Below are 13,002 nucleotides of genomic sequence, written 5' to 3' on the forward strand. Positions count from 1 at the left end.
TCATGAGATAAGGCTATAGTAAGACCATCGGCGGATCAAAAATGAAAAAAAAATTTCAGAATTTTCACTTTGTTAAAGAGGTAAGACTATAGTCAGACCATCAGTGGATAAAAAATGAAAAAAAATTTTTTTTTCTTTCATAATTCTCACTTCATTAAGGAGGTAATGCTATAGTAAGACCATCGGTGGATAAAAAATGAAAAAAAAAATGTAAAAAAAAATTTTCTCATAATTTTCACTGTATTAAGGAGGTAAGACCATTGGAGAGTGAAAAATTAAAAAAAAAAAAAAATATCTATATCTATATATATATATATATATATATATATATATATATATATATATATATATATATATATATTAATAATTTTCACTTTATTGAGGAGGTAAGGCTATAGTAAGACCATCAGTGAGTGAAAAATGAAAAAAAAAAATTTTTTCATAATTTTCAATTTATTGAGGATTTAAGCCTACAGTGAGACCACCGATGAGTGAAAAATGAAAAAAAAAAAATGTTTTTGATAATTTTCACTTTATTCAGTAAGACCATCGGTGAGTAAAAAACGAAAACTTTTTTTGATAATTTTGAAAAATGAAAAAAAAAAAAGAGATAATTTTCACTTTATTTGGGATCTAATATTATATTAAGACCATCGGTGAGTTAAAAATGAAATTTTTTTTTGGGATAATTTTCACTTTATTCAGGAGGTAAGGCTATAGTAACAGCATCGGTGGATGAAAAATGAAAAAAAAAATTTTTTTCATAGTTTTGACTTTATTCATGAGATAAGGCTATAGTAACACCATCGGTGGATCAAAAATGAAAAAAAAATTCAGAATTTTCACTTTGCTAAAGAGGTAAGGCTATAGTAAGACCATCGGTGGATAAAAAATGAAAAAAATATTTCTTTTTTTCATAATTTTCACTTCATTGAGGAGGTAATGCTATAGTAAGATCATTGGGTGGTAAAAATGAAAAAAAAAATTTTTTTTTCATAATTTTCAATTTATTGAGGATTTAAGCCTACAGTGAGACCACCGATGAGTGAAAAATGAAAAAAAAAATGTTTTTGATAATTTTCACTTTATTCAGTTAGACCATCGGTGAGTGAAAAATGAAAACTTGATAATTTTGAAAAATGAAAAAGAAAAGAGATAATTTTCACTTTATTTGGGATCTAAGATTATATTAAGACCATCGGTGAGTTAAAAATGAAAAACATTTTTTTTTTGATCATTTTCACTTTATTCAGGTGGTAAGACCATCGGTGGATGAAAAACGAAAAAAATATATTTTTCATAGTTTCGACTTTATTCATGAGATAAGGCTATTGTAAGACCACCAGTGAGTGAAAAATGAAATTTTTTTTTTTGGATAATTTTCACCTTATTCAGGATGTAACAACATAGTAAGACCATCGGTTGGGAAAAATGAAAAAAAAAATTCAGAATTTTTGATAATACCACTTTATTAAGAAGGTAAGACAATAGTAAAACCATCGGTGAGGAAAAATGAAAAAACTTTTTTTGATGATTTTCACTTTATTCAGGAGGCAAGACCATCTGTGTGTTAAAAATGAAAAAAAAATTCAATTAATGTTCACTGTATTAATGAGGTAAGGCTATGGTAAGGCCATCGTTGAGTGGAAAAAAAAAGGTGGACAACTCATGGACAAGTTGCACACAAAAAATGAAACATGAATTTTTCTGCTTTATTTTGGGTGTGTTGGTGATGCTTTCAGGTCATGCTGTGGTTCTATACATAAAAGTGAGTGAACAAATTATTTTCATTTTTTTATTCGTCAACAAACGCATATCTGACAGCATGGATCCGGCTGTGATGGATCGTGACTGAATTGGGATCTGTTGGCGATAAGTTCCATTTTCACTAAAAAACATCATTTTAAAAAGATAGTTATAGTGAAACGTTTGAGTTAACAGTCAGATCTGCCTTCTAATCTCCTGAAAAGTTCATGCTGGCTCCTCAGTGATCACTTCCTGTAGCTGTGTGAAAACAAACTAATGGAAACAGTTTGGTTTGCTTGTTGTCGGTTACTTTACATGAATCCAAACTGTAACCTTGGACAGATGTAACTGGAATTGGTTAATGACATGTAAAATTTTCACCTTCTTCAGAAATCTTGTGAGAAAGGCTAATTCCACCCTCAAATGAGGGGAGTTCAGGAATCAAATCTACCTTCCAATCTCCTGAAAAAGTTCACTGATCACTTCCTGTCTGGACAGCTGCCATCATCTGCAGACGAGGCTCCTTGAACGAGGACCCCTCGGCCCTGATTGAGCCCCCCTGCCGTCCAACAACGAGGGGGGGGGAAAGAAAAAAAAAAAAAAAGAAGAGAAGGGAGGGCGCTGTCACTTCCTGCAGTCGTCCGACTCGTCGGTCTCCTTCTCCTGCCGCTCCCGCTCTCGTCTCATCTCCTTCAGCTCCTGCCTGTATTTCCGCTCGATGAAGCGCTTCTGATGAGCCATCTGTGGGAAGTTATCTGGTAAAGGGGGGGGGGGGGGGGGGGGGGGGGGGGGGGGGGGGGGGGGGGTAGAGCAGGAGAGGCAGAGCAGAAGGGGGGGGTGGGGGACGACGACAGGGGAGTCGACCAAGGAGAACAGATAAAGAGAGAGACACAGAGTCAGGGGTGTGAAGAGACAAGGTCAGTTTCCAACCGGGCGAGGACGGACGGCAATTTAGGGCTCCGATTGCAGCGACTGGAGCAAAATGTCATGCTGTCACTTTGGCGAAATGAGCGAAAAAAAAAAAAAAATGTTGCAGGCGGCGGCGCCGGCACTGCGATTAAATTGCCCCGGTGTTGTTATTTCATTAATAATGATGAAGTAACAAGAAATTAGACAGGCCTTGTTTGGTTTCAGCACAATGGCGATGAGATCTGATAACATAATTACAAGTGAACATTTCTAAATGAGATCTGCAATAAGATGGCGGAGTGTGACGGCGGGGAGGAAAACAAGCTTGTGGGATTTTCATGCAAAAAAAAAAAAAAAAATTAAGGTTTTTCTGTAGATTTTAAAAACCCTCTCAGATAAAACTGCTCATTTCCCGACTGCTGCTACCTGGCACCCGATCAGCAAAATTGCAGAAGAAAAAAAAAAAAAAAAACCCAAAACAGAAACTTGAATGCAGCTTTGGCTCCGGCAGCCATTAGTTTCTAAAGAGAAGTTCTGAAGCAGCCTCCATTCGAGTTTTGCTGCTCGCTGCCAACTTGGCTGCGGCCACTTCCAAATCTGATGTCGGAAAACTGGTGGGGAGTCTGGGTAGAGAGCGCTGCGAGGCCTGAGAGGAGTGGGAGAGAACCTGCTAGGGCTCGCGTCCATCGGGGGGGAAAAAGAAAACTCTAGAAAGTCTCCAACATCATGCCGATCCAGCCTTTTTCATACATGCCTTGGCCCAGAGACACGTGGACAGAGGGAAAAGGGGATCGAACCGGCCATGACGGACCGAGCTCCATCATAACCGGATGTTGGCGGTTAAATCGGACCTGATCCACAAACTTCATTTAAATTGGGTATTCCTAAACGGGAATATTTATCCAACAACTCAATGAAGAGACAGAAAAATCACATTTGGACAACTGGAAAAAAGCTTCTTCTTAAAGAAAATGACAAATGAGAAAGAAAGAAAAAAAAAAAACTTCATTAATCCAAATTGCTGCTGATTAAATGGTGTTAATCAGTTGATTAAATTACAACGTAGGCTGCTCGCAACAATTACTTTCAATTTCAAGATGTTTTTTCCTTTTTTAATTCCGTCTTATATGTTAATCATTTATTCCGTGTGGAATCAAAACAGCAGCGTGGAAAAATGCCAAACGCAATCAAGTCCAAGGACACATCAGCGTCCTCTCATTAAACTTATGAGGCCAAATCTTTTTTATCTATTAATTCCCTAAAACGTGGCTCCGAATTTAATCCAGTTGTAGAAATCATCCAATGTTGGTGTTTTTTTTTTTTTGTTTTTTTTTTTTTTAACTGTATTTTTGGCAGCCAGAGGCTCCGCTGGTGATCCTGATATTTATAAGCTCAGGTAATTTTCCATTAAGTGTTTACATGGCTGTGTCTGCCCGGAGCGCTCTTCAATTTAAAGCGGCACGCATGGCGGCTGCCCAGTGGCTTGTGTCTCCTCGCTGAGACGCACATTTGACTGTGCAGTTTTTCCACTCGCTGACCGTGACCATGCAAACTCAGACAAATTAGACTTTCGATACCTTTTTTTCTCCCCCCTCCTCCTCCTTCCTACACACACGGCTGTTAAAGGCACAGTGAAGAGAGAACCGACATGAACCGATAAACAGGGATGGTTTTCTGTAAATAATTCAGAAATATGCACATTGGGCCAAAAATATGCTCAAGTTTTGTGATTTAGATAAAAAAAAAACAAAAAAACATTTTTTTTGAGATTTAAAGAAATAATTTGAACAAATAAGAGCCATTTTCAAGATTTTCTAATAAAAACAGCTACATTAGCATCGTCCATGAGCTGTCCCTCTCGTTCTTCTTCATTCATGTCAACACTTTGTTCCTGAGCCATAAACTGTTTGTCCAGAATGAAAGCAAACATTCTGAAACAACAGCAAAGCTCCGCCGCCCCTTTCCGCGCCTCACACCGCGGTTTTCACTCCGTGGCCAAAACAACAGAAAAACGTGACACAGTCTAAATACTGGATCACCGGCAGATAACGGACCTTATCCTCCGATAAGCGGGGAAATTTAATTAGAACTATTGTCCGGGCCGTGCGGACTCCCGGCTGATAAGGAGGCACCTCGGGGTTCGAGCCGGCTCTGTGGATGCCGTGTCCGCCGTGTCCGTGGTTAGAAATGCACGCCGCGGGAGCGGAGGCAGGAAAACACGCTTCTCACATGTTGGAGCGACACACTATCTGCATGGATTGGGTTCCACCTCCTCTGGGCCGCTGGTGAGAAGTTATTTAGCAAATCACTTAGAAGCACATCAGTGGAGATGTTGGTTTTAGAGAAAGTTTCAGGACAAAAATCTGATCAGAGATATTTTCAGGTTTCCTGCTGGGAGGACATGGATATTCATATAAAGCAGTTGGATTGCTCTCGACTCGGGAGAACATGGACTGGGAGCCGCAGCGTTTTCACCATCGACATGGAGATGGAGCCCGAGCATTTCCAAAAAGTTGTCTGGTCCCAGTGTGAGTTTAGAGCTAAAACCAAACTAACCACTGGCTCCAGACTCGCAAAGGATGATTAGAAGGTGCCAGATTGGAACCAACTAAACAGCACCGTGTTCTTCCTGGTAGAAAAAGACACACGAAACTTGAAGAAGCAGTGTAAACTCGGCCTTTGAGTTTGACGATTTAAGACAGGAAGACGTCGGCCACGTAGGGACTTTGGCCTGAGACTTCAGATGGTTCCATATTCTGAGTCCTTTGTTAGGTTTTAGATCAATGCCATACTTAGAAACAAATGAACTTGATTGAAGTTTCTAAAATCTAATTCCCAAAAGAATCAAAAACAAAGATCAAACTCAATGTGTCTGGATAAAGCTTTTTGTTTTTATACTGTTTATGAAGCCTGGTTTGAAGATCAACCTATTTCTCTTTCTGATTGTCAAGAAAATAGGCCATGAGAGGCTAAAGGGCCACGTAGCGCTTCAGTTCTTGTAATCAAAATTCAAGGAGCTCCTATGTTAAATGAAACGCTGCTAAAAAAAAAAAAAAAAAAAAAAACCCTGGAATTTACATGTGGTGTGTGTGAGACTGGTGAATGGAGAAAGGATAATGTATTCTTCCTCTCGCAACTCTCTAATTTGTCATTATGGCAACAGAGAGGGAAAGTGCACGATAACGGCAATATCCCATTAAAAAAGGAGAAGGATCAAATGAGCGAGAAAAAAAAAATAAAAAAGGAAACACACACACACACACACACACACACACGGACACACACGGAACACACACAGTGTGTTTCAATATGCTTTCGGTGAGTAAGCAACACTTGGAGGGCCTCGGAGAGAAAACTACATATTGCAGTTAAAATATGGAAATCACCGGCATTTTCCCCTCCGAGATGACTTGAGAATAACCCACTTGAGAGGAGGGAGGGAGGCAGAAGAGAAAAGAAGGGAAAAAAAAATAAAAAAATAAAGCATCGGCCATTTACATTGTTTAACATGCAGCACAAGAGCAATCGAGGAAGAATGGGGCTGCTGGAGAACACACGGGGCTTTTCATTTTCGGTTCCTGTTGTCGGGCATCACAAAGGTGTTTTGAGAATCCTCGGCCGTTAGGCGTTCGGCTGAAAAGCACCTCTGAGAGGCGGCGCCCTTTCGCATTCTGATTAGCTTTGGTGGAGGTGTTAACTGAACCGAGATCGGCAGGGTTTCGACTGTTTATCCACAACGCCGCAACTCCGCTCAAGGACAATGCTGGAGGTCCTGATGCTGCGCAGGTTAGTGAAGGTAAACCGGTTAGTGGGAGGAAGATGCTCTACAATCTGGATTTTAGCAGTTACATCAACGAGTTTCAGGAAAATCACAACTTTACTTGCTAACTTGTTATTGGAAACCCTGTCTTTTCGCCCAGGAAACCGAGCTGTGAGACGACTTCAGAGCGGGCGGCGGCGGCCGAGTCCATCGGCTGTAGCTCTGGAACGCCGCATCAGTCAACAGGCCTGTACAGCGGTACTGATGTGGGGATTTCCTCGCCGTGCCAAAGGGCAAACAAAAGACTCCAGCCAGTGAATAAAGATCCTGCATACTGTACTCTGCTTTGCCTCCATCCATCCAATGCTTTTATCCAGAGATTACGGGGGGTTTAGGGAGAGCGGAGGAAAAAAAAAATGTAGTTTCCTTCCAGCGACGAGCCAGATCCCTCCCTCTTTCAACAGATATTGCATTGTTTGAGGAACGCCGCTGTGAGGAGGCTGGAAATGTTGAAGGAAGAGAGAGAAGGGGGGAGTCTTAGAGAGATTGGAGACTTTAAACAGACGGCGCCATATCTGTGAGGATGAATGATAAATGCTTAAGCCGTTTCCATGTATATTTGATGTCGCCTTGGAGTGCACGGCGCCCCCGGGGCCGGCGAAAGCGCACGCTCCTGCTCCCGCCGTCGACTCCTTCCAGGTCGGCCTACCTGGCTGCTCTCAGCTCGATTTGTTTGCGCTCGTGTTTCTGCCGGCCGGGGCCTTGTTTAACATTTAATCTTGCCTTGACAGACACAGGCAGGAGACTGTCAGAGCGCCGGCCATCAAATAATGAAATGTGAATCAGCCGAGCCACCAGCGGATCGGCTTCAGACACGCACGCCAAATACTGGGAGGGTGTTGGTTGTGCCGGTGCCGGTGGAGGAGGGGGGGGGGGGCACCCGGTCGCTTTAATGAGCTCTGAGCTGTCTGACTGAACACGGCCGTGTCTCTCACCTCTCCGACTCTGTCAGCCAGGAAAAGCTCTGCCGCAGAAACAAAAAGTTCAATCCGGCTCAAAGTGCTGCTGATACTGGAGGAGGCTTTAAATAAAACATGGAAATGAATCCCGGCACGTTGCGCCGAGATGTTTTCGATCCGCCGGCAAAACAAGGCAGGGCTGTTGTACAAGTGGAGGGACGGTGTAAAGCTGGAGCCGCACCGAGGGCCAATAAGACAATCAATGATGAATTACATGACACCGGGGCTAATGTCCTTGATTAGTCTTGCTATGCGAACAAATGAAGCGAGGCCCTTGACAATCACACGCCAGACATTGTGGCTCCGGCAGGAGTTGATGCGTCAGCCGCTCCTGCAAGTCTCATTATATGAAGCTCATGGTCAGGAGGAGCGCGCCTTCATCAAAGGCGTGTTCCAACCCCGCTGACTGACCTTGCATATTTATCTCCGCGAGAGGAGGCTTCCACCACCAAAGAGAACGCAAACTTTAGTTGGGTTCCCCCCCCCCCCCCCCCCCCCCCCCCCCCCCCTTTACCACAAAGCATTACGTTTAAGCTCCAAACGGTGAATTATGAATAATAAAAAAAGATCAGCCGACGGTGTTTCATTAAAAGTGTGACCTCTAAATAATGAGCCCCATCTGTAAAAGCCGGGACGGGGTCGGGTCAGCCCGCAAAGTGCCGGTGGAGGTTGTTCAGACATGTGCAGCCACATTAGGGATGCAAATAAAGAGGGATTTTCATTATTCATTAGTCTTTTTGATCAAATTATTAAAGGCTTGGTTGTGATTATGGAACATAAAAGTACTGATTCAATAAGGGCTTTGTGGTTTTTTTTTTTCTTCGTTAACATTAGCAGCGGTTCTTTTTCACTTCTGCAGACAGTCTGACTTCTTCAAGCAGATTTATTTAGAGATCACTCGAAACAGACACACGTGTCTGCACCATAGTTTGGAATGATTTTTGCACTTCATATTCAGTTCTCTTCATCATTTTACATTTATTTTGATTTAAATTTGGACCCTACAATTAAACTGTGGCGGTACTAAATTAGAGCTACAGTACAGTATTTGGCATGTCTATGGTAAAAAGCTGGAACATTCCCGCTTCCAAGTTACTCGTCAAAGCACCACAAAGCATTGACCATAATACTAGCATGTTTACGGAGCTGGGAAAAAATCAGCCACCAGTTGGAAAAGAGCTCAGTCTCTTTCTTGGAAACGTTTCCTTTCATGTTGACAAGTCTCGCAGATAAATAACAAGCATTGTGGTCAACACTGTTGACTGACGATGCATTAAAGTTTTCTAAAGCTTCGCTCTTTCGTTGCGCTCGTCTCAGCAACACGTACTTCACACATAGAGAAGATGGAACATTCCCACTTCTCATTATTCCCAGATGCACCATTAAGCTCCACGTGTGTAACAGTACTGCTGCATGTCGATGCTCCAGACTGCACGGGTTTTATTACAGACATGTAACAGTAGAGAAGATGAACAGATGGAGAGAAAAAAACTGAATAAATTGTTAAAATCCTGTATTTAACCTTACTGCAGCAAGGAAACAGTCCTAACTTCAACAATAATTCAGTCATTCCAAAATTAGTGCATTGTGAAGATGGAAACACCAAATATACAAGTTGGGAAAATTTAATTTCCCCGTTGAAAGCGTCTGATTTCCCAATGAGCTTGAATTAAAAAAAATAAATAAATAAAAAAATCCTTTCTATACACGTTGCTTCCACGCATATGGAAATATGACTATTTTTAGTAACCAGCAAGCCGTGCTGTGCTGAAGGAGTCATTTAGCTGTGATGAGGCTCATTAAGAAACACTATTTCACATGTTTGTGCTCAGAGGTCTTTGAGTGACGCTACATTAGTTTCTTGAAGTCACTTGAAATTTTCCACATCGCCACCTGGGAATTCCCACTTTGACAGCCACGAGATGTATTTTTCTCCATTTCCAACTTCCCGCAATAAAGTCTTGTTAAACTCCTGAGTGATTATCAACCTTAAGGTTTTTCTGTTTCCCAATCACAAGTCGTCTCGTTGCGCTTCCCCCCCTTTTCCACGAGGAAGTTCCCGCTCCAACGGCGTTCAGACGTACATTCCTGCACTTTGAAGTTTTTCCCCCCACACAGAAGTCGCCCCTGAACGCACCGTCTGAACTCTCCATGCACCCTCACTTGTGTTAATCCAGGCTTTAAACTGCGGCTTGTATCCATCAGATAAACAGGCCTTTTCTTTGCAGCCCGGTCGGCTCCTCGCGGCGGAACCGCTGCTCGGGAGCGTCGGGTGAGACTAAAGAGTACATCAAGCTGACGGGCGACTTGTAAATTGGCGGGCTTAAATGAAGTGACAACACAAAGTCAAACAAAGCCCTCGAACTGGAAGCGTTTCGCTCCGGAGGACGGCAGACTTGAAGGGACGGTTTTAAATTAACTGACCTTTTTAAAAGGCATTGCTAATCTAGTCACATGAAACAGCAATTTATGAGGGGGGAAATGTTCATTTACCAGCAATGAGCATCTATCAATCATGGTGACAGAGGTGTACACTGGGGAGAGGAAATGGGAGGAATTAAGGGAGGGAGGAAGACACGGGAGAGAGAGTGTGTGCACTGAACTACGCCCTCGATAAGAGGAGGAGGAGGAAGGAAGGGACGGGAGTGAAGAGCGGCTTTGAATAATGGCACCCCGACACTGATGTTTCCCAAAAAAAAAAAAAAAAAAAAAAAAAAAGCAGAAAGTGGCTGAGTGCACAAACAGTATCAATCACAAGTGGCTGGAGGACTCATTTACGAGATGAAATGAAATCAAAGTTCAACCTTCCTGCCCTCCGCGAGTCCTACAGTCCTCGTCCGGCAAAAAGCCGTCTGCGTTCACCTCCGGCTAATTACTTGAGTAAAGAAGAAATTGTACATTTGATTAATGTGTCAGGCGAACGGATAGCACGAGAATCCGGGAAAAAAAACTCCTTCACACTCTTGGTGTAATGGTTGGTTATTATGCAGCCACATACATATGCATGGAGCGTGAGGCGACCGGGAGATGATGGAAATGGCTGGTGGACGCCTTTCTGAGAGCCCTGTAATTGTATTTTTACTTGGCGGGGTATTAGACACCGTAAATGGCGGAAAAACAAAAAAAAAAACAAACAAAAAACAAAAAGGACTACCGCCATTTATTTTCCTTAAGTGGCGGTTGATGAACAGAGAGTGACAAGATGGAAAAACAGCTGAGGAGCGAGTCGGGGACGAGTCGTGCGACGCTCCCTCTCCGGATGTGAAGAGGGAGACGGAGCGAGCGAGAACTTCCCGGTGCTCGGCTCGTTCTTCCCGACCCTTCGCCTCCACCGTGGTCGCAGTTCCCCGCCACACTGTACGGCCGGAGCCAACGTTCAGCACTGAGGCGAGGAGCTGAAACGTGGGGAGGATTAATACATTAATAATAATAAAAAAAAAACTCACATTTTTCCAATGCATCCATCGCAGCTCCCATTTCCGCCTGCTGGATGCTAGATTAGAGAGACAGAGAAAGAGAGAGAAAAGGTCTTTAGCATATTCAAAATGTCGCTTTTTGAGATTCTGTCAAAAAAAAAAGAAGCAGCGAACACGGAGAGGATTATGAAAAGTGCTTTATATTTGTTTTGAAAGAGGCTCTCTTTCTCAGAACAATCGCAGGTGACGCAGTGCATTTCCAAAAGGTAAGCCTATTGACGGCTGGGCGCTGGGCAATGTTTACGACTGTGATTCGTGTGTGTGTGTCTGTGTGTGTGTGTGTGTGTGTGTGTGGAGGTGGCTGAAAGCTTAAGTCATGTAAATACAAAAAACAGTAAGCTGTCAAAGATCTCATGGAGGGACAAACTTATCGCCAGCTTAGAGCATGAGAAGCGCTTTCAAGAGTGTGTGTGTGTGTGTGTGTGTGTGTGTGTGTGTGTGTGTGTGTGTGTGTGTGTGTGTAGGGGGGGGGGGTTCTACATGTGAGGACGGGGTTGGGGGGGGGGTGTAGATGGCGGGAGATGTTTGATGGATTTAGGTTTCATTTCTGGCGGGCTCAGCTGCGGCTTTATCGACAACCGCTCCGACCCTGGATACAGGATCTCTATTTTAACTTGCACGTCCACGGACACACACACACACACGCACGCGCTTACGTATCACGTGACCGTGAACAAGTTTCATAAAAAATTCCTGAATTTATGGATTTTAGTTTTGTGCATTTGTCTGCTAACAATTACACCCTACCACTTCTTTTTCTTTTTTCATATACAGTGACAGGAAATTTATTTTTATATTGCGGAATATTATATTTGGTATTTTGCTTAATTTGAGCCCATAAACCTGAAGAGTAGTGGTTTTCATTCCTCATTTTCTTCTAATCTCATTGAGTTCATCAGTCAGATTTAGTTCAGACTGCTTTATAAAGTTTTATAAAGCTCTTAAAAGAGCAAAAGCCACCAGGAGTGTTTCCAACACACATCTAATAATGCACTTACCTGATTTATACAAATATTCCGTCTTTTTATGACTGTCTCGTCCAGATTCACAAAGTTCTCATTAAGAGAAGATTTCTCAAGGTTTTTCGAATGTCTTGCTGAAAAACATCATCAAGATTGTCTTTTTCTCCCTTTTATCAGAGAAGATAATGGCTGCACTAAAAGAGGACATGGAGATCTGGTGAGACGGAGGCAGATGATCTGATGGGAGCAGCCATAAGGCGAAGACATTAAGTTTTAGCGCGAATTGGGCTTAAATGCATTGTGCTAAATAGTAAACGTTCACACCAGGTTTCCTGTGGAGCTTCCAGTTAAGCACAATCAATAGGATTGGTTTCTTCTTCTTTTGTTTTTTTTTTTAAATTTAGTTCTCTTCCTATTCATGCTAATAAACATTTGTGATATGTTGCTTTCAATGACTACCGTATTTTCCAGACTAAAAAAAAAAAAAAAAAAAGAATTATGATGAAAATGAATAATGCCAGCTAGCTGACCAGCTACTGGTCTATTTATTAAGCAGGACAGATCGACATCAGCAGACTAACAGCTTATTATAAATGACAGCAGTGTTGTAAATGCTACTGCTGTCAGAGAAGACGGCGGTCGTCATCAAAACTTTGCTAAGCTTTGTCTGAAATGAAAAAGCTAAAAATGTATTTTCAGTCAAAGGTGAATGTGTAAACAGGGTCTTGAAAGATGATTATTCTTTTTAAATTTCCATTTTTGTACTTTTGGACTCCAGCTGTTCATTTAGTTTCATCACACAACTCTTGAGAAACAATCATGATTCGGCAATCATGTTATTTTGAATTTTTCGTACACGGAAACATTCAAAACAGTTCAGTCAATCCCCATCTTTAATAAAAACCCCCTGCTTCTAAACGTCACGGCTCGCCGTGGAGGTGAGGAATGAATCATGCCCATTCGGCGCTGACTGTCGGGTTCCAACACAGCCGGTCACAGATGCTGCGTCGCCTCGTCGCTCGCTCTTCTTCAACACACTGTGATATTTCCATAACGCAATTTACGTCAAATCAATAATGAATCGATTCATTTTCATTCTGCATAATGTCTCTCCCGATAGAATAGGCCAA

The 13,002-nt window shown here is 42.2% G+C and overlaps 1 protein-coding gene across 1 annotated transcript in view; it reads right to left on the bottom strand.

The window, feature by feature from the left end:
* Nucleotides 1-1,411: 1,411 nt before the first annotated feature.
* drosha (drosha ribonuclease III) overlaps nt 1,412-13,002 on the bottom strand; it is a 106,379-nt gene continuing 94,788 nt past the window's right edge. The window contains exons 31-32 of the mRNA XM_030099589.1: nt 10,881-10,927; nt 1,412-2,501 (exon numbers count right to left, since the gene is read on the bottom strand). Of these exons, the coding sequence (XP_029955449.1) occupies nt 2,371-2,501; nt 10,881-10,927 (178 nt within the window). The 3' untranslated portion in view covers nt 1,412-2,370. The remainder of the gene's footprint in view (nt 2,502-10,880; nt 10,928-13,002) is intronic.

This window comes from Salarias fasciatus, chromosome 9 (assembly GCF_902148845.1).
Source record: "Salarias fasciatus chromosome 9, fSalaFa1.1, whole genome shotgun sequence".
NCBI lineage: Eukaryota > Metazoa > Chordata > Actinopteri > Blenniiformes > Blenniidae > Salarias > Salarias fasciatus.